Source organism: Trichosurus vulpecula, chromosome 4, assembly GCF_011100635.1.
Source record: "Trichosurus vulpecula isolate mTriVul1 chromosome 4, mTriVul1.pri, whole genome shotgun sequence".
In the NCBI taxonomy this organism is placed as follows: Eukaryota; Metazoa; Chordata; class Mammalia; order Diprotodontia; family Phalangeridae; genus Trichosurus; species Trichosurus vulpecula.
This window is the reverse complement of record NC_050576.1, coordinates 145,717,631-145,742,424: the sequence shown is the minus strand read 5'-3', so window position 1 is coordinate 145,742,424 and position 24,794 is coordinate 145,717,631. Positions and strand designations below refer to the sequence as shown.

The following is a 24,794-nucleotide window of genomic DNA, read 5'->3' as shown; positions in this document are numbered from 1 at the left end:
CTCCCTTGCTTTGGAGACTTTTGTGATCATGGATATAGTTCAAGACTTCAGGAGTTCTTTATAACCATTAATGGAAAAAGCTGTAGATCAAAAGAAAATCCATAGTACCCAGAAAATAGATTCTGCAATCACACATTCAAAGAATCACCTTTAATTCCTCACTAGAAAGCACAAAGAGCCATGATTTTGGCTTATGGCACATAGTGAAGCTTGAAAGCATCTGGTACATTCTCTTGCTTAGCTGCATTTGCTCAGAAAGAAGTGAGCTAGGAGTAGTTCTTTGAACCTACTTTGAGTAATTTGCAGTCTAGTATTTGCCGTTAGAAGCACACATGTATACATTGACTTGATGTATCTACTGTCTCCTCTCAGATTTTTCTAGCTCCACATAGAGAAGGTATCAGAATATTTGACATGGAACCTGCAAATGACTCAACGTGAAAAATGTGACTACCCCTAATGCTTCCATTTCCTCATCACTGCCTCTCCTTGGCTCCCTGTAATCTGGCTTCTGCTCTCTCAAATGCCATCATTTACTTTATAAATTGCCATATCTAATGGCTCTTTTATGTCTTCATCCTATTTAACTCATCTGTAATATCTGACACAGTTGAGTGCCTTTTTCTACTGGATATTTTCTCTTCTCTTGGCTTCAGAGATAACCTAATGTCTTGTTTCTCTCTGTTTCCTTTAAAATTTTCTTTTCTTGTTGTTGCCCCCTCAAGCTGAGTAATCCCCAAAACCTTAGCTTTCCTGTTTGTCTATCTGTCTCTCCCATCCCCTTTGGCATTCTCATGTACTTCCACATCTTCAACTACCACCTCTATAAATTAATGTCAAATTTGTATCTTCAAACCAGGCTTGCATCTCCAGTTCCAATCCAAACAAATAAATCCTGGGGACTTGTTTTGTGAAGTTTGGATTCAGTCAAAAGGCCACACTTGAGGTTCTAGAGGGCCACATGTGGCCTAGAGGCTGCAGGTTCCCCACCCCTGGTCTAGAAGACTAGCCCACTCAGATATCCAACTCAAATCCAATATATCCAAAATATATTATCTTTCCCCTAAATCTGGATCTGACTTTGCTGTTTTTCTCAGTGGTATCAAATTCAGAATTTCAAAGGTTCATTGGTAATCCAGAAGTTATGCAGTCTAAACGATATCTGACTGAATCTCTTATGCAACATCATCGAACAAGTGAATATCCAGCCTCTGCTTAAAGGCCACTGGTGATTACCTTTAGAGGCAACTCATTCTTTTGGGCCTCTATTTCTTACGAAGTTTTTCCTCATATCAAGCCGAAACCAGCTTCTCTGCAACTTCTCTACCCATTCATCCTAAATGTCCGCTGAAGCCTAATTTCTCTTCCACATACCCTTCAAATGCTAGAATGAAACTATCATGATTTTCCTAAATCAATGTTCTCTGACCGGGGAAAACATCAGTTCCTTCGACAAATCATCGTATGGCATGGTCTCTTGTCCCCTCACTATTGTAGTCTAGAATCACTCCAATTTGTCAATATCCTACTTGAAATATGGGACCCAAAACTGAATATAATGCTTTAAGATGCATTTGACCAGGAAAGAATACAATAGCACTGTCCCTTCATTGTGGACATTATGCCTATGGACTTCAAAGTCTAAAATCACTTTAGCTTTTTTGACTGTCATGTTAAACTGTTGACTTACATATTGAATTTGTAGTCTATTAAAAACCACTAATATTATTTATTGCCTGGCCCCGCTTTCTCATATTGCACTTATAAGTTTTTGAAGCCAAGATTAGGCTTTTGCATTTATTTCCATTAAATCGTATCTAATTAGGTTTGGCTCTGGTTGGTTGAGATCTTTTTCGATCCTGACCCAGTCATCCAATAGATTTGCTATATCTCTCAGCTTCATAGAGCTAGGAACTAGATGTGTGATTTCATTGGTATAGGGAACTTCTGGGTAAGGAAACTCCCTCAACCAAGACAGATCGACAATTTTTCTCCAATTTTTAGTCTTAAAAGAATTGTCTAGTGGGTCAGCTAGGTGGCGCAGTGGATAAAGCACTGGCCCTGGAGTTCGAAGGATCTGAGTTCAAATCCAGCCCCAGAGACTTATTAGCTTTGTGACTCTGGGGCAAGTCACTTAACCCTGATTGCATCTCCCCCACCAAAAGAGTTGCCTAGAACAATAAGAGGTTAAGTACCTTGTCTAGTGTCACATAGCTGATATATGTCAGAGGCAGAACTTAAATCCAGGTCTTCCAGACTTTGAGACCAGTTCTCTATTCCCTTTGCCACACTATCTCTCACCTCATCTTCGAAGGTGAGAAGAATAGGAAAGACAGTGCAGTATAGAGACAGAATGTGATGGATTCAGGCACGAAGACCTGAATTTGAACCCATCCTTTAAGCACCTACCAGCTGTGTGACCATAGGGGAGTTACTTAATCTCTCTGATCCTCAGTTTTCTCATCTGTAAAATAAGCAAAATACCTGTACAGAACCTAAATCACAGCATTGCCATAAAGCTCAAATGATGTATGTAAAGTGCTTTGCCACCTTTAAAACAGGACAAAAATGCCACTTATTCTAAGTAGGACTTTCATATTTTCATCAGTCATTTGTTAAACAGCACAGGGTCAAAGCTAGAGCCTTGAGGGCACTCCATTAGAGACTTCCTTCTAAATTGACATGAGTACATTTATGACTGTTGGGTGCGGACATTTAAACAGGTTTGACTCTAAATTAACTTTTTTCTTTAGAAGATACCTTACTGTTCATCTAGTTTAATATTGCCACCTTCCAGTTTTATTTACTTTTTTTAAAAAAAAAATATTGTATTTTAGTCATCCAAGACCTGCCTTCTCATCATCCCACTTCAACCCCCTCTCCTCCCACCATTATGAACACAAGAAAAACAAACTCATTACAAACATGTATAGTTAATTAAAACAAATTTCCAGACTGGCCATATCAAAAAAAAAAATTATATCATTTTGTATTCAGAGTCCTTTCCCCTCTCTATCAGGAGGTGAGTAGTATGTTTCAGCATTAGCCCTTCGGAATCCTGGTTGGTCATTACTCTGATAAGAGTTCAGCACAGTAATATTCCATCACATTTACATACCATAACTTGTTCATCTATTCTCCAGTTTATGGATACTCCCGCAGATTCCCATTCTTTGCCATCTCAAAAAGAATTATAAATATTTTTGTCTATCCTTTGAGACTGTTTTGTTTAGCACTAATCCCTCTCTTAATCCTATCTTTCTCTAATTCCCCTATCACCTTTCCCTCTCAGTTTTCTGTTGTGTGAAATGGATTTTTGTACCCAACTCTGTGGCATGTAGGCATGTGCATGTGCAAGTGTGTGTGTGCGTGTGTGCGCACGCGCGCGCGCGCATGTGTGTGTGTGTGTGTGTGTTTGTTCTTCCTACTTTTGACCAATTCAAGTAAGAGTGAGATTCAAATATCAGCCATTCTACTCCACCCCTGTCCTTGTTGGATAAATGTCTACTTGTGCATCCTAATCATAGGAGATAGTTTTTTCTAACCTTCCTTTCCTTTCTTCTCCATCTTCACCCCCACCCCTGGTATATTCCTCTTTCCCTCTCTTACTATTCTTTTCTAAAGATCATCAAGACATAACAGAACCATTCCCAGGTCTTGTCTAATTGAATTCTCTCTATGAAGCCTGATGATGATAGAATTCAGATGTATTATCTCTCCATATTTGAATGTGAGCCTGTCCTTGTTTAGTCTTTTATCACTGTTCATTCATGTTTACCCTTTCACTCCTGTGTTTGAATTTCAAAGTTTCTCTGGTTTTTTCATTTGAAATGCTTGGAATTTCTCTGTTTCATTAAAGATCTATTTTTTCCTCTGTGGTATTATACTTAGTTTTGTGGAGTAAGTTATTCTTGGTTTTAAACCTATCTTCTTTGCCTTCTTGTATACTACATTCCAAGTTCTCTGCTGCTTTATAGTGATGGTTGCTAAACTGAGTGTGATCCTGTGGTTCCTCAGTACTTTCTCAGTTCTTTCTTTTGGGCTGCTTGCACTATTTTTCCATTGACTGGGAAGCTCTGGCTTTTGGTTATGATGTTCCTGGGGTTTCTTTCATGAAGTAACTGGTGGATTCTTTCCATTTCCACTTTAGTCTCTGGTTCTAAGAAATTTGGGCCTTTGTCAAGATTTCTTGAAATAGGACCTATAGGCTCTTATTTTGGTCATGGTGTTCAGATAGTCCAAACTTTTCTCCTCAGGTCAGTTGTTTTTGCTATGAATTACTTTATATTTTCTTGCATTTTTTCAGCCTTTTGACTTTGTTTTAGTATTTCTTGTTGCTTCATGGAATCATTTGCTTCTCTTTGCTGCATTTAAATTTTCAGGGAATTTGTTGCTTGGGAAATTGGGAAAAATTCTGTTTTGTTTTGTTTTATCTTTTGTGCCAATATGTTAATTCCCTTTCTAATTATTTCTTTCATAGCTCTCATTTGTTTTCTCATTTTTTTCCCTCAAGTACTCTCATTCCATTTATTAGAAAAAGAAAAAAAAACCACTTTTATACTTTTTTTTTAAACTCTTGCTTCTTCTCTTCCCGGAAATCTCATTGAGTTTGTGCCCCAGCTGTGTTTTTTTCTGAGGTTTTTGCTGGAGTTGTTCTCTTTTTCTGTGTTTGTTTCTTAAGCCAACCTGCCACCATAATAGTTCATTATGGTGTGGTTCTTATTTTTGTCTTCCATTCTTCCATCTGCTTCCTGATTTCAGACCTGATGTTAGGGCTGGCCACTGCAGCACTTCTGGATGGAAGGTGTTGGCTGGTTCTGTTGCTGCTTTCTTTGGGTATTGAGAATTGGGTTATTCCAGGCAGGGGACTTTCATGCTTTCAGTATTACCAAAGGCTCTGATCCAGGGCAAAGTCTGATTGTTGACTCCCTGCTCTGAGTTCTTCATGTTCCTGACCAGTGTTTGAGTTGACTAATGCTGGACTTCTCCTCTACCAGCCAGCTGGAAAGTTCTGTTGGTTCAAAGTGGCAGAATTATAGGCTCCCCTTTGGTCTGGGTTTCTTGCCTTGGTTATTCCTCTGCAGGCTGGGCTAGATGCTGGAAGTAAGACCCTGCTTTGTACCTGAAATCTGAGCCACTTCATTGCTGCTGCTGCTGGCTTCTGAACTTCCTTCTTTCTCAGTAAACTACCTAGACCCTCCCCAAACTGTTCACACATCCCCTTCTCACTCTTAGATCACCCAGGGTGGTAGTGGGCAACAAAGCTACAAATTGCCCCATCTTTATTGAAGTGCCCTGGTGTGGATCTGGGGGTCCCCTAGTATGGGTCACTGACCTCTTTTGGGGCTAGTGTACAGCTTCTCCATAGACACTGGAGTGTTCCCTTGCACTGTGTGCTCCTGCCTTGACTCTGTCTCCACTATCTGTAGACCTCTTCATCTCCATATGCTAACCTGGGTGGGACAAAGAACTTACTGTGACTATTTTTCTGAATTTCTCTATCAGGGCTGGTGAACATTTAGGGTTAGTAGTTGTGAGTGAGAGCTCAACTGCACTGCTTCCTTCATCCTCCACCATCTTGGCTTTCTAGCATAAGAAACTTTGTCAGATAGTTTGTAGAAATTCAGGTGTACTTACATGAACTTCATTCCCCTGATGTTATCTAATAAATGTGTCATAAAAGAAAGTAGTCTGTCATCACTGCCTTTTTATGGAGCCATGTTGTGACGTAAGAAGACTTTATGATCAGTGCTTTCCTTTCTAAATCCTCATTAACCAGACTCTACTCTTTTTCCTTTTTGAAAATCAGGACATTTTCCCAGCTCCCTATCAGTCTTATGTAAGCACCTCTTCAATTCTCTATGATCTTTCAAAGATAACGGGTAGCATCTTTATGATCTGTGATTCATTTAATCTCTCATGTCTGAAACTTTGGGGTTATCTTTGACCCTTCCTTCACTTCTCTTATCCAAGAAATTACAAAGTCCTATGTGTTCATAAAAGCCCCCCATAATCTTCCCCTTTCCTCCCTTTCCAGTCTTCTTACACCTTACTCCCCACCACCTATTCTTTGGTGCCATGACACTGACTTCCTTGCTGTTACTTGCACAAAACACACTGTCTCTGTCTCCTAGTGTTTTCCCTGGCTGTCTCCCATTCCTAGAACTCCCTCTCTCCTCATCTCTGCCTCCTGAATTCCCTAGCTTCCTTCACATCTCAGCTAAAGTCATCCCTCCAGCAAGAAGACTTCCCCAGTCCTCTTTAATCTTAGTGCCTTCCCTCTGAAACTGCCCCCCAATTTATCATATGTATTCACACATACCTACATGTATGTTTGTATACATATATGTGTTTATGTATATTATGTATGCATGTGTGTATATGTTTATTCAGAGCTGGTTTCAGGTTGTCTTCCCCATTAGATTTTGAACTCCTCAAGAGCAGAGACTCATTTTTTGCCTTTCTTTGTGTCCACAGCACTTAGCTAAGTGCTTGGCATTGGTGCTTAAAAATTCTAGTTGACTGACAGCTCTACATTTGTAACATTCCACACATCTCTCCCCACTTCTCTATTCCTATACCGCTACTCTGGTCTAGGCCCTCATAACCCCTCTACTCCAACCCTGAACTACTACACTAGTTTAATAACAGGGTTTCTGCTTCCACTCTCTTGTCTTTCATTCATTCTTCATGCCTCTTCCAGATATCTTCCTTATACAGACTTCTGGTTATTTTATAGTAACCTGAAAAATTTTAGTGGCTCCCTAATGCCTGTAGAGTATAGATCCAACTTCTTTTCCTGGCTTTCAAGGCCATATACAATCAATCTGGAACCACTCTATTTTTCCAGTCTTATTTCATATTATTTTCTTCCACATTCTTTATGCCTAGCCATCTTGGACTATGTCTCACACTTTCTTGTCTTTCTACCTTCTCTCAAGCTGTTTTCTATTACTAGAATACCTTTCCATACCTTTCCCCTGCTTCACTACCTGATGAATGCCTACCTATTCTTTAAACTCCAGCTCAAATTCCATCTTCTCCATGAAGTGTTTCCTAATATCCCCTTTTGGTAGCTTGTAACTCAGAGAGTCCTTTGTTTTGTATCTTTCAAATGCAGGTATTATTTAATTTTAAAAATTATTGTTAGGTATGTATCTTATTGGACTGTTATGGAAATTATTAAATATTTTTTAAGTTCAACTACATGTTGGTGTCTCGTGATATGCTAATATATTTTTTAAAAGTCAAATAGTTATTTATGGACCAGAAATGGTCCATAGCAACAGAACGACAGAAATGTGTCATAGCAACCATCAATTTGAAGAGTTTTCCCCTCATCTTTGACTGAATATGACCCTGGATGACCTTAGAGATTATTTAGTCCAAATCATTCATGTTATAGAGAAATAAACTGAAACCCAGAGAAGTGACCTTCCAAGGTCATACAGTCTGGGACTAGAATTCAGCTCTCCTTGACTTAGAAGCCAGTGGTCTTCCCACCATGCCATACTAACAGAAGGTACACATCCCTAAGAAATATGGGGAATGGAGCTGAAACCTGATCTCAGACAGCTGAGAGCCAGTTTCATTAGCCATAGAGTTAAGCACAAGAAAGCAGGAGTGAATTTTGCTGGGAATGCCCTTCCATTCAAATTCCCCTATATCAATGGAAGTGACCTCAAAAGACTAAAGTTATAGCCTAAAGCCTCTGTTCCCATTAATAAATTATCTAGCCCCAAAGAACTTCATCATGAAACCAAAAATATTTTTGTGTCCTGATGTTGGAATTTAATATTTTTTTAAGATAAAGAATTATATTCTTCCCTGTTCTCTTAGACATATCTGCCTAGGTAAAATGCTAACTACTGTTTTTTATGTGTTTTTCTTATTCCTTCCCAATTTTGCTCCTCTATCTTCTCCATTGCTCTTTTATTGTAGCTTCTCACCTCCCACACTTCTACACCCAATACTCATTTTCTCTTGGAATGCAGGATTGGTTTCATGCTTAAGGAGAAGAGAAAATTGTCTGATCTATATAATTTCATACACCAAGAAGGCGCTCATCCCCCACTGTCCCTGAAACTCCTCCTAAAACTTAAGGAATTCCTGAATTTCAACTCTTAAAACTATATTCTTTTAACTTTAGGTACTTACTTCCTATTAAAATAACATACCTCTGAAAGAGGTAGTAGTTTATTGTCACTCATTCCTATTTTAGAGCATGAGCACTTAAACTTTTTTGTGTTAGGGCTCTCCTTTGACTGTCTGATGAAGGTTGTGGACCGCCTTCTTAGCATAATGTTTTAAATGCATGAAAAAATATATGGGATTACAAGGAAAATAAATTATATTGAAATACTGCTTTAGTGTAAACAGATGAAACTTCCAACAATAAATTTTGATAGGAGGGTGAGAAAGAATTGATTATGAGAGCATTTCGTCACTGATTTGGAGAAGGGTGGGATGTTCTTAACCACAAGTGTTCATTGAAAAGGGCCAAGAACAGGGAGGTTTAGAGCCCAAACACAATCAATCACTAAGTGTCTGCTATGTACCAGTCATTGTGTAAGCTCTGAATATACAAAAAGAGGCAAAAAACTGTCTTTGATTCAAAGAGCTCAGAATCTAAAGAAGAGAGACAACAACTAAGTACAAACGAGCTATATACAGAATAAATAGGAAATAATTAAGAGAGGGAGGGAACTAGAATTAAACAGGGTTGGGAAAGGAAGATAAGATTTTGTTTGGAACTTAAAAAAAGTTAGGGAGGCCAATAGGCAGAGGCGAGGAGGGAGAACATTCCAGGCATGAAGGAGAGCCAGAGAAAATGTCTAAAGCTGAGAGGTGGAGGGTTTTGTTGGTGGAACAGCAGTGTCACTGGATAGAAAAAAAAATATGACTAAGAGTAATGTATAAGAAGACTGGAAAGGTAGGAGGGGGTAGGTAATGAAAGGCTTTGAATGCCAAACAGGATTTTGTTTTTGATCCTGGAGGTGATAGGGAGCCACTAGAATTTATTGAATAGAAGGGTGATACTTTTAGACCTGAGCTTTAGAAAAATTACTTTAGTGGTTGATGGAAGATGGACTTGAGTGGGCAGAGACAAGGCAGGCAGACCCACCAGCAGGCTATTGTAATAGTCCAGGCATGAGGTGTGATAAGGGCCTGCACTAGAGTAGTGGCAGTGTCATAGGAGAAAAGGGGGTTTGTTTGAGAGATGCCACAAAGGTGAAATCAACAGGCCTTGGCAACAGATTGGATGTGGGCAAGGAGTATGTGAAAAATAGTGAGGAGTTGAGGATAACTCCTAGATTCCAAGCTTGAGGGACTGAGAGGGTGGTATTGCCCTCTATAGTAATAGGGAAGGTAGGAGGAGTAGAGGGTTTGGGGCGGGGGGAGTAATGATTCTATTTTGAACTTGTTGAGTTTAAGATGTCTACTTAACATCAAGTACTAGGTGTCTGAAAGGCAGCTGTAGATGTCAGATTAGATGTCAGCAGAAAGTTTGGGGGCAAGATAGGTAGATTTGGGATCAACAGAGACTAGCATAAAGATGGTAATTAAATCTATTGGAGCTGATGAGATCACCAAGGGAAGTAGTGTAGAGGGAGAAGGGAGGAGGGTCCAGGATAGAAGCATGTAAGGCATCTATGGTTAGAGGGTGTAATCTAGATGACAATCTGGCAAAGGAAAGTGAGAAGGAATGGCCAGATAGGTAGGAGGAGAACCAGGAGAGAGTAGTATCACTAAAACCTAAAAAGAAGAGAGTATCAAAGAGGAGAGAGTGATCAACAGATCAACAAAGGCTTCAGGAAGGTCAAGGAGAAAGGAGGATTGAGAAAAGGCCCTTGGATTTGGCAACTAAGAGATCGTCTGTAACTTTGGGGAGAGCAGTTTCAGTGGGACAATAAAGTCAGAAGTTGAATGGAAGGGATTATGAAGAGGGCGAGAAAAGAGGAAGTGGAAACACCTATTATAGATGGCCTTTTGAAGATGTTTAGCCACAACAAAAGCAACATAGGATGCTAATGGGAATAGAAGGATCAAGATTAAACACTAACTTGGGCTATATCATAATTTTGTTTTAGGTTAGTCTGTCTTGATGTCCTGTCCATCTCATCACTTTCTTTCTAACATCATAAGAAATGTGTCAGAGGAAAACACAGAATAATGGAAAGAACAGCCAAAAAAAAAAAGAAAGAAAGAAAAAAAATCACCCAGTATAGATCTTTTTATATCTTTCAATATGTTCCTGGCCATGTGGTCTCTTCTCTTATAGATAATCTAGGACCACAAGTCTGACTATATCAGATACAGCCCTCCCCTCCTCCCCTTATGAAACTTTTAGTGACTAAATTTAACAAATTCAATAAACACTGAGGTGCCTACTGTTTCCAAGGCTGAAAATACAACTACAGACACCACCCTCCAGGCAAGGGACAGTGGATAGAGCACTGAGCTAGGAATCAGGAAAATGCATCTTCCTGAGTTCAATTCCGGCCTCCGACACTTACTGTGAGACTCTGGGCAAGTTGCTTAACCCTGTTTGCCTCAGTTTCTTCATCTGTAAAATGAACCGTAGAAGGAAGTAACCTAGCTTTGACCAGAAAACCTCAAATGGGGTCACAAAGAGTCAAAATGACACAACCAACAGCAACCCTCAAGGAGTTTACATTCCATTATGGGGGATACAATATATACACAAATAAGTAGAATCAAAGAAAATTAAGGGGAAGAGAGCATAAATACCTGGAAGGATCTAAAAGGACGATTACCAAGAGCAGATAAGGTAGACAGTAAAAGAGCCAACATATGTAAAGTACTTTGCAAGGCTCAAAGACTAGCTATCATCATGCTCACCACGATCACCACCACTACCATCATCATCATAGACAAGAGAGACATCCTAGGCAAAGGCACTGTGCTGAGGGAGATGGCAGCATTCAGTCCAAAGAACAGCTGGTTTTGCTGTAACACAGAGTTCATGAAGTAGTAACTCGAGAAACATGGGAGCCAGATAGAGAAGGTTTTAAATGCCACGGCTAGGAGTTTGCATTTTATCCCATCAACCTTAGGGAGCCACTGAAGGTTTTCTGAACATGAGAGTAACAGTCAGGCCTCTGTTTTAGAAAAATTATTTTGGTACCTATGTGGAAATGGGATTAGAGAGGAGAGATTTCACCTTTGCAAAATCCCTCAAATAAACCCCAGGCTCTCCTCTAACACTACTCTAGGGCAGGCTAGGTTACTGCAGTATCCTGCTGGTGGGTCTGCCTGCCTCAAATCTCCCCATTCTAATCCATTATCTATTGAGCCCCTAAAGTGATTTTCCTAAAGCTTGTGCCCAATCATGTCACCCCCGACTCCATTCCATAAACTCCATTGGCTCTCTGTTACCTCCAAGATCAAATACAAAATCCTCTGTTTGGTGGTCAAAGCCTTCATAATCTACCTTGCCCCCATCCAGTCCTCTTACACCTTATACTTGGCCACACACTCTTCCATTCAGTGACACTGCCTCCTGTCTGTTGTACCAACAAGACATTTTATGTTTTGGCTCCGGGCATTTTCTTTGGTTGTCCCCCCTGCTGGGAATGCACTGTCCTCTCCTCCTCCCACCCCATCTACTAACTTTCTTGAAGTCCCAAATAAAATCTCATGTTCTGCAGGAAACTTGTCCCAACGCTTTTTAATTCTAGTGCCTTCCCATTTAAAAATATTTCCTATTTGTCTTTTATGTAGCTTGTTTGTAAATATTTGTTTGCTCATTCTCTACCCCATTAGATTGTGAGTTCCTTGAGGTCAGGGTCTATCTTTTGCCCCTTTTTAGATCCCAGCACTTAGCACAGTGTCTAGCACACAGTAGGCAATTAATAAATATTTATTGACTGAGAGACCAGAAGAAGGTAGAACAGTCAAGAGGCTGTAACAAGAGGCCAGGTAAGAAGTAATGAGGGCCTGAATTATAGTGGTGACTGAGTGAGTAGAGAAAAGGGGATAGATTTAAGAGATATTTATTGTAAAGGTGGATTCAACAAGATGACTACTGATTGGAAGTGGAGTGCACAAGTGAGGGAGGAATCAAGGATGACTGTATGGTTATAATCCTGGGAGACTGGAAGGATCGTAGACCTAGAACAGGAAAAGTCTCGGAGGCCATCAGTTCCAAACCCTTCATTTTACAGAAGAAGAAGCTGAGACCCATGAAGGTTAACTGACTTTCCCCAGGTCACATGGGTAGTGTGAGAGGAGGGATTTGAACCCAAGTCCTCTGACTCCATAGCTAGTGCTCTTTGCACTGTACCATGCTGCCTAGTTCAAATCCTATTTATTCTACAGATGAGGAAACTGAGGCCTATCAAGGTTAAAATGACTTGGCGAGCCAGAATTTAAAGCAAGGTCCTCTGACCCCAAAGACAGAACTTTTCCCACTGAACCGTATTGGATGGTTGTGCCTTCAGCATTAATAGGGACAGTTGTAGGAAGGGGAGATTTTGGGAGAGGATAACGAGTTATATTTTGGACATAGTGAGATGCCTTCTGGGCCACCAGAAGGTCCAAGACTAGAACTCAAAAATAACTAGGGCCAGACAGAAAGATTTATAAGTGATCCACATAGAGATGGTATTTGAATCTATGGGAGTTGTTGAAATCTCTAAGAATATTGTTTACCTCTCCACATAACCGTCTTCACTTAAATATAGCAGAGTTCCTAGATGCCTGCAGCAGCATTTCAGTGGTATCAGACCACATAACAAAATTACTTGGACAGTCTCCATGTTCTTATCTTGCTGGGACATTGTACTTTAGTTTCCAGAACTGAGTGGTGACTCATCAACATCAGTTGATAAAGGCTGAGAATTCCAGATGAGTGCTCTTGGTCTGGGTAAGAGAACAAGAGAGAACTCAGGGTAGATGTCTGGGGAAGACTTATGCTAAAGAGACAAGTGAGAGATAATTGTCCATCTAAGGTTATTGAGGAGGTGTGGTCCAAAAAGTATAAGAAGAACCAGGAGAGACCAGCGGAGGAAGAGAATTGTTGGGAGGAGGATGTGGTCAATTGTATCAAAAGCTGCACTGAGGTTAAAAGATGATGAGAACTGAGAAGAGCCCAACAAACTGAGCAGTTTAGAGATCATTAATAAGTTGGAGGGAGCAATTTTAGTTGAGTAGTGTGTTCAGAAGCCAGGGGATTGAGAAAGAGGAGATAGCATTATGTGTAAGGTAAAATTCAAGCTCCTTTGCCTGGCATTTAAGATTCCACAACCTGACTCCATTCAAGGCTGACTCCAATAAGGCAGACCTTTCCAGCCTTGTTTTAGTCTATGCCCTTCACACCCTCTACATTCCAGCAAAATGGTACCATCAGCTGTCCCTTAGTGTTATCTCGTCCTCTCTTGCCTCAGAATGCACCTCTTACACATTTCCCCTTGTTGAAATCCTTCTCTTCTTCCTCTTCCTTCAAGGTTTGTCTCAGATGCTGTGCCCTCCTTGAAGCCTTTCCTAATCTCTCCCCCAAGTCATCCCCTCCATCCTCAAATTTCTTATGCAGCTTTCTCTAGATCCTTCCTTTGTCCTTATTGCATTCTACCATCTGTCATACAGGTACTTGTAGCCATCTCCTTTCCATCCCACCCCCATTAGAATGTAAGTTCCTTGACAGAGAAAAAAAAAACTATAGTATTTTTCACAAGCTCCTAGAATAATGCCTCCAGCACCTAGTATGTACTTAATAAGTATGTGTAAAGTTAATTGAATTGAAAACTTCTTAAGGGCAGATAATGTATCCTTTTTAATTTTGTAGAATTCCTAATAAAAATCCTGTCCATTTAGCATCTTAATAAATATTTTTTAATGTTGAAAGGTTGTTACAGAAATATAAGGTTCAGAATAAAGAGGCACAGCTTTGACAGCAAACTCACATTTTTTTGTTGTTCTGGTTCATTCATTTCAGTCATGTTCAGCTCTCCATGACCTCATTTGGGATTTTTGTGGCAGAGATACTAGAATGGTTTGTCATTTCCTTTTCTAGCTCATTTTACATATGAGAAAACTGAGGCAAACCAGGTTAAATGACTAGTTCAGGGTCACACAGCTAGTGTTTGGAGCCACATTTGAACTCAGGTCTCCCTGATTCCAGGTCCAGTGCTCTATACACTATACAATCTAGCTGCCTAAACTCACATCTACCAGGATTTAAATCCATATCCAGCATATAATCTGTCTTCAAACAGCAACATGCTATGTCTCTCTATATATAATATGTATGCATGTATATATCCCAAAAATGTATGGTTACGTTTGATTATCTATAGATTTGTAAGTTTTTTTATCAGTAACCTGTCCTAAAATGTATTTTTTTTTACCAATTTCTTTTATCTAACTTAATGTTATGGGGAAACTTTCCCCTTTGAGTTTGTGTAATAGGTTACTGCCGCCAAATAAATCTGTCATAATGCAGAAATTATAGAGATTAAAAACCTAAGTTTCATTATGCTTAAGACAGATTCAGGAGACAGAAGAATAACCCTGAACAAAGATTAGAGTTTCTGACAAAGTCTTTTTGGAGAAAGCTATGTCAGACAGAGAAACAATTTTTTTAACATATAATAATTTTTATATCCATAAAGGTCACTCTGGCTAGTCAAATAGATTCATTATCTCATGTTTCCTTCAATTAAGATTGAACAAACTGAGTTAGACAAATTAGTATACCGACTAAGTTACAGATTTAAACAGTGAGTTTGCAAATTCCTACACTTACGAAATCACAAGGCTACATTTTTAAAAAGTCCTGGTGAACTAATTGAGAGAAAGACATTTACATATCACAAAGATAAGCAAAAGTTCAGTGTAAGGGAAATTCTCCCACAAATAAAATTGGCTCAACCTGCTTGGGAAGGCTTAAAAATTTCATAAATGCTATATTTCTTTCTTCCTCTCTTTTGCACTCTTATCTCGGGCATATAAAAAGTCTTTCCTTAGTACTATAATTCTGTGAGTCAGGTTTTAGCCAAGTGAGGTTAATATTAACAGGAAACAGGCTTCAGTTAGCCAAATGTTCGAGGAGGAATGGCATGATAAAGCTGAATAAAAGGAAATTTAAAATTCTCATAAAAATGGTTTTTCAATTAATTTTAAACCCATTTCTTCTTCTGGTCTCTGGGGAGTTGGAAGAGGGACCTGTGATTTCATCAGTATAGGAAATTCCCTCTACCAATACAGGTTAGCACCTTCTCTTCAAAATATAGCCTTAGAAAGTTCCCTAGAGCCCTTAGAAGTTGAATGACTTGTCCCAGGTCACAGAACTTGTACTTGTGAGAAGCAAGATTTGAACCCTGGTCTTCCAGGCTTTATCCATGTACTATGCCATGCAGCCTCTCAGAAGGAAAAGAAATGGTTTAAAAATGTGTTTCAGGTCCTACATCAACTTGAAAATCATTATAAGAAAGTAAATTTCATTGTGCTTATTTATTTTTTACAGATCATGCTACAAGAGAACCAGTAGAAGATACTGATCCTAGCACTTTATCTTTTAAAATGGTATGTTGTTGTTTTTGTTTAAATGGAAATATGTCATTTGATTTCCACTGGCTCATTATTCAGTACTTCACCAATTGTATCAGGAACCTTAAAGTGATATTTTTCTGAGGTAAACATCTTATTAAATAGGATATACTTTGTGATATAGTAGATATTTTCCCCCTCAAGACTTAAAACAGAACTGAGCCCACATGCAGGAAAAAATTAACTATAGTGTGTGTAATTTTATACACACCCCCCCACACACACACACACACAAAATTATAAACCGAGATGTACCTCGAAATCCTGTTACCTGAGACAAATTCATTTTGGTGGTGGTGGGGAAGGATAGCTATAATGAGCCCCTAGACAAGGGGTTCATAATCTTTTTTGTGTCATGGATCTCTTTAGAAGTCTTTCCAAGCCTATGACCTCTCCTTAGGATAATATTCTTAAATACATAAGATTAAAAAAATTATGGCATTATAAAGAAAATCAATTATATTGACATAGTTATTTTTAAAAGTGTAAACAGCTTTACAGACCTCAGGTTAAGAATTCCTACCCTAGAGAATATGGTTTGTGTTCTCAAGGGTTTTGGAGGGAGAGGAAAGTGTGCTTGAGGAGAGTCCAGCTATAGATATATCTGTATGGCAAGTACGGACTGCCTTTTTCTTTCCCTCTTCTTTCAAACTTCACTGGCCCAAGACCTCTTTCCCTCAGTCCCTCCTGGTGCCTGCCTTTCTCTCCAGTCTACACAGAGACAGGAAACAATGGAGGAATACTAAGCATGGTGACAGACGTCTATAGTCCACTCCAAATCAAGGATGAAACCCACCTCTCCCAAGCTGGTGCCTGTCAAAGTCTCCAGTCACCCTGCCCTAGTTATGACTTTTCATTAGATTTTGCTTGTGATTTCTATAACTAGAACTACATTGAATGGGTTGGTGTGCTTTGATGGATTTATTCAGCCAACTGCTACCTTACACATACTGAACCTTTTTTTCCCTAGAACTTTAGAAGAAAATAACTTTTTGTTGATGAATCTATATTTTAATATTTGGATAATAATCCTGGTGCTATCCCTACTTGGGTATTGAAAATGGAATGTTAGCAGAAACATTAAGATTGCACACATTTATTTACTCTAATTAGCACATAAGTTCTTTGAGGACAGGAACAGCTTCAGTTTTGCCTTTATATCCCCCAGCCCTTAGTACAGTGCACATAGTAAGCACTTAATAAGTGGTTTTTGATTGAGCATAACAAAGATTTTGTTGGTTTTTAACATATTATCTCATTTGAGCCTAACAATATTCTGAGGCAAGTAGTCCTAGTATAATTATCTCCATTTTACAAATGAGGAAGGAAATTAAGGCTTGGAAAAGTTAAGCAACTTGCCCAGGGTCACACAGCTAATATATGGCTAATGGGAAACTTAAATTGCATGTTTTCTGACTCCAGATGGGATATTCTTTTGACTTTACTACACTGTCTCTAATACATGGGCATAAAAGAATTATAACATAACAAATGCCTTTGAAAAAGTTAATTTGTTTCTAACCATGAATATAATATGCAGAAAATATTTGCATTAGTTAAAGAATGGGGTATTCTGTTTAAGTAACTCTGGTAAATTCAAGTTTACCTTATGTTGCACATGGATCGCCAGTTTTCAAAAAATGATTATACTATAAAATATCCTTAGCACTGAACTAAACCAAACATAAGTTAATCTTTCCTCGATGATTCAGAATGCATTTCAAGGATCTTGCCATTTCTAAGGCTTATCATTTATCATTATCTAGTATTTCAGATATAGAAGGGTAGGAAATGAGGTTGAATATATACTGATTGTGTGATGTATCCAAGGAAAAAGTTTTATTTTATTTGGGGGTTTAGGAGGTGTTTAAAGATAAACCCTGAAAGCATTTTGCTTATTAGTTACTTGTCTCTTATAGAAAGTAGACCCCAGAATGAATGTTTATTTTAAAAAAATATACTGCAGAATGTCAGTGGTATCACCATTCTTATAGTCCGTCAGGCTAGAAAACTTGGATTCGTCTGATGAATTATTATTATGTTGCCCAGTGATGTCGAACTTAAATAGAAAGAGGGACCACTAAACCATATTTAAGGAACCCGTTGGAGGCATATTGACTTAGAAAACCACATACTAACATCACCTATATTTTATTGCATTTTTATTTGTTTCATTAAATATTTTCCAGTTACATTTTAATCTGGTCTAAACTGCACTTATGAGTGTGGTGGGACTCACGCTGCCTATAATCTGTGTGTTTGACACCTCTAATCCTACTTGTATACAATTTTTTAGAGTCCTGTTATATCTTTAAAATGTTTCCCAGATCCTCTTTTCCCTCTTCATTCTCATTGTTATCACCTCTTGCTCTAATGCCACCATGATAGTCTCCTAGTTGGTCTTCCTCACATCAGTCTTTCATACAATATACCCCGCACATTTCTACCAGACTAATCTGGTTTTATTCTGTGATTCCTCCCTATGGAAATCTTCAGTGGCACATGAAGTTAAATTCCTATGAAGGACCTGACTTTTGAAAGTTATCCATGATTTTTCCTCTGCCTACCTATCTAACTTTATTTTCCATTACACTTCACACACACACACACACACACAGACACACACACACACACACAGACACACACACACACACACAGACACACACACAGCGCCTACTTATGCCCAAGTCAGGTCAGGCCAGTTTCGTCCCTGTCTTTAATATACTCAGTGCTCGTTCCTCTCTACTTGTCTACTTACATATATTCTATGGTATACCCTCCTCCCTTTTCTCTGCCCATCAAAATTCTAGGCTCTATTCAAATCTCACCTTCTCCATAAAAACTTTTCATTCTACCTCAGTCACCCTGGTCCAATTAGCTTTCCCTTTCTTTAGATTAAAATTACTCACACACAGTTAATTAATGGATTGTTAACTCTATTAGATCTCATTTATCTTCTGTATTTGCCATGATGCTTAAATGCTAGGCACATAGTAAGTGATAAATAAGTGCTTAGTCATTTGTTGATTGAGACTGTGACTCTCCAAGTCTGGTAATTTACAGCTTCTAGTAAATTATTTTCTAAATAAACATGTGCTTCTCATACTTTTTTAAAGGTCAAGAAAAAAATCCATTTAGATTAAATGCTTTGTTAAAAAAAAAACCTGAGAGATTCAAATCTGTACAGATATAACTTTCTAATCTTTGAAAAATGCTGTTATAACAAACATGGATCGAGAACTGGTCTTGGAAGACTCATCTTCCTGAGCTCAAATCCGGCCTCAGACACTTACTAAGTGTGTGACCCTGGGCAAGTCACTTAATCCTGTTTGCCTCAGTTTCCTCATCTGTAAAATGAGCTGGAGGGGGAAATGGCAAACCACTCCAGTGTTTTTGATAAGAAAACCCCCAATGGAGTCACAGACAGTTAGACACAACTCAAATGACTCAACCACCACAACAGGAGTCAATACGGGGCAGCTAGGTGGCACAGTGGTTGGAGCACCAGACCTGGAGTCAGGAAGATCTGAGTTCAAATGTGACGTCAGACACTAGGTGTATGACCCTGGGCCGATCATTTAACCCTATTTACTTCAGTTCCCTCATCTGTAAAATTAGCTGGAGAAGGAAATGGAAAGCTATCCTAGCATCTTTGCCGAGAAAACTCCCAAATGAAGTCACGATGGATCAGATACGACTGAACAACAAGAAAGACATTACAATGGGTGGACTGTCAGGAATACCTGAGTTCAGATCTTACCTTCAATACTTAACTGCGTGACCCTGGGCAAGTCACTTAACCTCTCTCTCAACTTCAGTTTCCTCGTCTATGAAACGGGCATAATAACAGCACCTACCTCACAGGGTTGTTGCGAGGGTCAAATGTTATGATAGATGTAAAAGCACTTTGCAAGTCTTAAAGCACTATGTAATATAATTGCTAGCTATAATACTAATTATCATTCCCATCTAAATTAGTAGAGAGAGTTTACTAATGCAGATTTCCATATAACCGTGAAATCTTAGGTCTGGTCCCTATTCTTACTACAACAAAGGAGTCTTAAGCCCCAGCTGATGGCAATGTTTCAAATGAAAATCCAAGTACAGCAAGAAAGTCTGCAATGTAACTTGGAATTTGTTGTAATCAGATCTATAAATTAGAAGACCTTATTACAGTTCCGGTACATGCTAACTCTTCATGTATCCTTATGATGAAGGTCTGCCTGTGGAACATGTTACATCAGTATTTCTCCTGTTGTACTAACTCCTCATTTCCCATTATCTAGTCATTCCGACATAAGGGTAAATGGTGTACCATAAACAGCATTTTCCTGAACTCCCGTCCCTGTCAAAGACTGCTACCAAACAGTATGTTTATCTTCACTGTGCCCTAACACTAATCTACTGCAAACCCTCTTACATTCCCTGATATTTCAGTCAACATTCCTTACCTCCTTCCTTTAACTGAAATGGGCTCTCCTCTGAGAACTTTCTCCATCGAAAGCCATTCATTCTTTTAGTTCTCCTGACTCTCGGGGTCAGGAAGTGGGGTGAAGATTATCTTATACCCCTCTCCTGCTTCCATACCATTCCCCTACCACTGTCTCTCAATGACATTTTATGTTTTGAGGTCCACAAAATCTTTGTATACCACAATCTCCACTCCACTTCATTCCCATGGCTTTGCCCTGTAGTAGACCTCACCATCTCATGGAATTGCATCACTGGTACCTGCAACTTTGAAATTCTGTTTCCAAACAAAGCCTTTCCTAACCTTTTCTCTCTCCCAGTCTTACTCATTCTCTACATACTCTTGGATTTTATTGCAACTTTACACCTCACTGCCCATCCTTAGTCTCTCCATCTGTCCGATCCATTCTGCCTTCCCTTACCTCCATACCCAGCCTGAATACCATCTTTGACCATTTTGATAATTCACCAAATGCTTCTTTAGAATCTTTGGGGTTTTTTAACCTTCCCTCATCCATCAACCTGCAAATCATCATCCCTGGGTAATCTCTACAATTCATTCCTACTCTAGGACTAACAAGCATTGGTAGAGAAAATCATGAGACTGGACTAACTTTAACCATTACAAAATAAAAATGATGATGAGAGCTAACATTTATGTAAGGTTTTAAGATTTATAAGCCTTTTTTCAATCATTATTTCAACCTTGTGAGATAGGTACTACATGTATTATTATCTTCATTTTACAGAAATGGAAACCGAGGTTCAGAGAATTTAAGTTCAATGCAACAAGCATACTTTAAGTGCCTACTATGTGCCAGGCTCAGTGCTAGGTACTTGGGATAAGGAGACAAAAATGAAACATTCCTGCCCCTGAAGGACAGTCTGTGGGAATTGGGGTAGGGGATGGGGTGAGGAGAGGGTATAACACATTCACAGAAAATAAAAAGTAAAATGAATAAAAAGTAATTTCTAAGGGGAAGTCCCTAGCTGCTGAAGGAGTGGCATCATTATAGGTTTCCTACAGGATGTTTCTCTTGAGCTGAGCTTTGAAGAAAAATTGGGAGTCTGTGAGGTTGAGGTAAGCAGGGGGCGCATGGTAGCATGGGGAGAGACTGCAAAGGCAAGGAGGCAGAAAGTGTTCTGTTGCATAGAGAGGCAGCATAGGACAATGGAAAGAACATAAGCCTTGGAATCCGAAGATCTGGCTTCAAACCCTGCCTGTCGCTTACTACACAGAGATGTGTCCTACCTCCTCCTTCTCCCATACTCTTCTGAACCTCAGTTTCCCTGTCTGTCTCAGATCTCAGTCCCTTTACCTGTGAATTGATGGGGTTGGACTAGATGGCCCTTCCAGCTCTACATCTGTGATCCTATCTTGAAACAATAAGCAGGACGGTTTGGTTGGAACATACCATTCAGGAAAAAAATGATTGTGCAGAATCCCTGGAAAGCCCCGAGTTGGCCAGAGATTCTGAAAGGGTTTTAGAAGTCCAACAGAGGGATTTGTATTTTATTTTAGAGGCAAGAGGAAGTCACTGGAGTTCCTTGAGCATAGGAGAGATGGTCAGACCTGTGGTTTTAGAAGATCAATTTGGCAGCTTTGTGGAGGGTGGATTGGAGATAGGAGAGACCGGAGGCCAGGAAGTTATTAATTCAGAGGCTGTTGCATTTGCCTGTGTGAGAGGAGTGAGGACCTAAATTAAGGTGGTGGCTATGTGAGGAAGAAGAGGAGAGAAGCAAGGTTTATTATAGAGGTGGAATCAATAAAACTTGTCAAGTGGTTGGACTAAGGGGTGAAAGAGAGGGAAGAGCCAAGAATGGCTGTAAAAGGAGTGGTGCCCTTGGCAGAAGTAGGGCAGTTAGAAAGAGGGAAAAATTATGCTTCATTTTAGTCAAAAGGCCAATAGATTTCTTTCACAGATTTTTGCTACTAGCATTTTTATCAACTGACTCATGTTACTTTCTAGTTCAGCTAGAATTAGAAGAGAAGCGTGGAGGTAGAAGTGGGAGGTGAAGTCACTATCTCCCTTTTCCTATCAAGGCTTAGCTATGAGGAAAGACCTTTTTAAAGAAAAACACTTATTATAATGGCTTCATTTCAGCAAGCATTAAGGGAAGGTGTGTGAGCTGGACCCATGAGGAGCTCAGAGAAAGAAAGGCACCTCTGCCGAGGCTGAAGTATAGCCTGAGGAAGAATGCTTCCATTCCAGTCATGGAGTAAAAAACAGGGACTTGAAGTGTTGGTGAGGATTCCTGGGAGATACTGGGATGAGGAAGCCAACCAGATATTTAGCCCTTCCTGAGTGTATCACAATTATTTATTCTGAAGTGTCTTCAATCCCCAGGATGTTAGACATAGCTATATTCCAAATATCCATCAGTGGGTGTGTAATCTCATCAATGTGGGCATTTCATCTTTTGGTGTGAATTACAACCTATCCATGATTTCTTGTCATGTACAGTTTTTGTTTGTGTTCTTCCATGACGCCTGCAGGGAGGATCCATCCAACCTGCCTTCCTCTAGTTGAGTCTTTTGCTTGAGGATGTTGTGAAGATGACCCTGGCTTTTTGAAAGCTGCTCAAGAGAGCCTAAACTTTGGCAGCTTCTCTCATGCTAGAAGTGTTTTCTTTATAGTATCTGAAGACTGATCTAGCTCAGAACAGAGGCAGACAAATCACCAGGAGGTTAGCCACTAGGGGATAAATCTTTGGACTATGGTGAGCCGGTGCATGAAAGAAAAGTAAATTTCAAATATAAACATAACGATTTGTTCCAGAGGCAAATATAAGTGATTTTTCTCTTGGAAATGAGTAGTGATCATAGGAGCACAGGTCCTAGAGTCAGAAGACTTCAGTTTGACTTCTATCTCTTATATTTACTGACTGTGTAACTTTGAACAAGTCACCTAACCAGTCTGAGTTTGTTTTCTCGATTAGGATGATAATATTCTCACTATCTACCTTACAAGGTGGTGGCCAGGAAAATACTTCACAACTATTAAAGCACCATAAAAATATGACTTGTTATGGAAATGAGTTATTTTAATAATTATTTTTATAAATCCCTTCCAATGGTACTGATAATTAAGAGCTGATTATAAATCTTCATCAAATTAGAAACTTCTATGAATATATATATATATATATATATAGTAGGCACTCAAATGTTTGTTTAATATGGAATAAACTGCATGCAGAAATCATGACATCAAAGTCATCGCATCATAGATTTATAGCTGAGAGGGACCTTAGAGACCATCCAGTACAAACCTTTCATTTTACTCAGGAGAAAGATACATCCCAGAGAAGTTAAATTATTTAACATCTGTTCCTTGTCCTCTCCTCAACCCTCTTCAGTCTGCCTTCTAACTTCATCACTTAGCTGAAGCTGCTGTCTTCAAGAGCTCTTAATTGACAAGACTAGTGGTCTTGTTTTGTTTTGTTTTGCTTTTGTCTTCACTCTTCCTGAACCCTCTGTAGCTTTTGACACTGATTGATGACCCTCTCCTCTTAGGTACTTTCCCTTCTCTGAGTTTTCATCACAGTGTTCTCTCTTGGTTTTCTTCCTACCTATCTGACCCCTCCTTTGTTGATTTATCATCTCCATCTTGCCCCTTGACTGGGTGTTCCCCAAGGCCCTCATCTTTCCAGTTTACACTCTCCCATTTAATATGGTCATCAGCTCTGACCAGTTTAATTAGCATCTTTATGCAGATGACAGCTAAGTTATATCCAGTCTTAGCATCTCTCCTGAGCTCCAGCCCTGCATCACCAGCTGCCCGATGGACATTTTGCACTGGATGTCCTATAAACATTTTAAACTCAACACATCCAAAGTAGAGCTCATTTCCACACGCCCCTACCAGAATGTCCCTTCCATTGTGGAGGCCACGATCCTTCCAGTCCCCTGGTTTTGTATCCTTCATTTCACCCCTGACTTCTCATTGTCATTCACCCCACACATTCAGTCATTTGCCAAATCTGGCAAAATCTGCCTCCACAATTCTCTCCCACATGTCCGTTCCTCTGAACTCACACAGTCACCATCACGTCACCCTGCCTGAATTCTCTCCCACCTCCAATCCAAGCTTCCCAGAACTTCCCAAATAATTTTCCTAAAGCACAAGTCTGATTATGGCAACCCCCCAACACAATAAATTCCAGCGGCTCCCTATTAATCTAGAATCATTTGTACGTCCATGGTTACACAAATAGTGAAAGAGCCAAGATCAGAACTCTTTTATTCCAAATTCAATCTGTTTCAACCTAGGATCATAATATTATAGATAGAGCCAGAAGAGACTTCAGACGTCATCCAGTCCAGTTCCCTCATTTTGCAGATAAAGAAACTGAGGTCCAGGGAGTAACTTATGTGAGGTCACACAGAGAGTAAGCATCAAAGGCAGGATTCGAATCTAGGTCCTCCAACTCCACGTTCTGTGTGTACTTTTTCCGCTTACCACCATATTTCCTTCTGTATCTATTTAAATAATGGAGAAATGTGTAGTTACAATCTAATGAAAACAAGTTCCTCTCAAATGAGATGTGGATACTTCAAATACAGGAAGTAAGATATGGAGAATAAATACCGTATAGAAGAGAGGAAGTGTGGTTTAGCGGTCAGAGCCAAAGCTAGGAACTTAGGAGCATTTATTCTACCAACATTGACTTCTTGCTACATTAGCCAGATTATTTGGTTGTCTGATCTTAAATTTCTTCTTTTTAAAAAAATAATCTTTTACTTTTCCCCA

The 24,794-nt window shown here is 39.4% G+C and overlaps 1 protein-coding gene across 1 annotated transcript in view; it reads left to right on the top strand.

Moving 5' to 3' along the window:
- The window catches only part of EDARADD (EDAR associated death domain), a 98,367-nt gene that overhangs the window by 7,906 nt on the left and 65,667 nt on the right, over positions 1 to 24,794 (top strand). Inside the window, exon 3 of the mRNA XM_036755551.1 lies at positions 15,488 to 15,546. Coding sequence (XP_036611446.1) covers positions 15,488 to 15,546 — 59 coding nt within the window. The remainder of the gene's footprint in view (positions 1 to 15,487; positions 15,547 to 24,794) is intronic.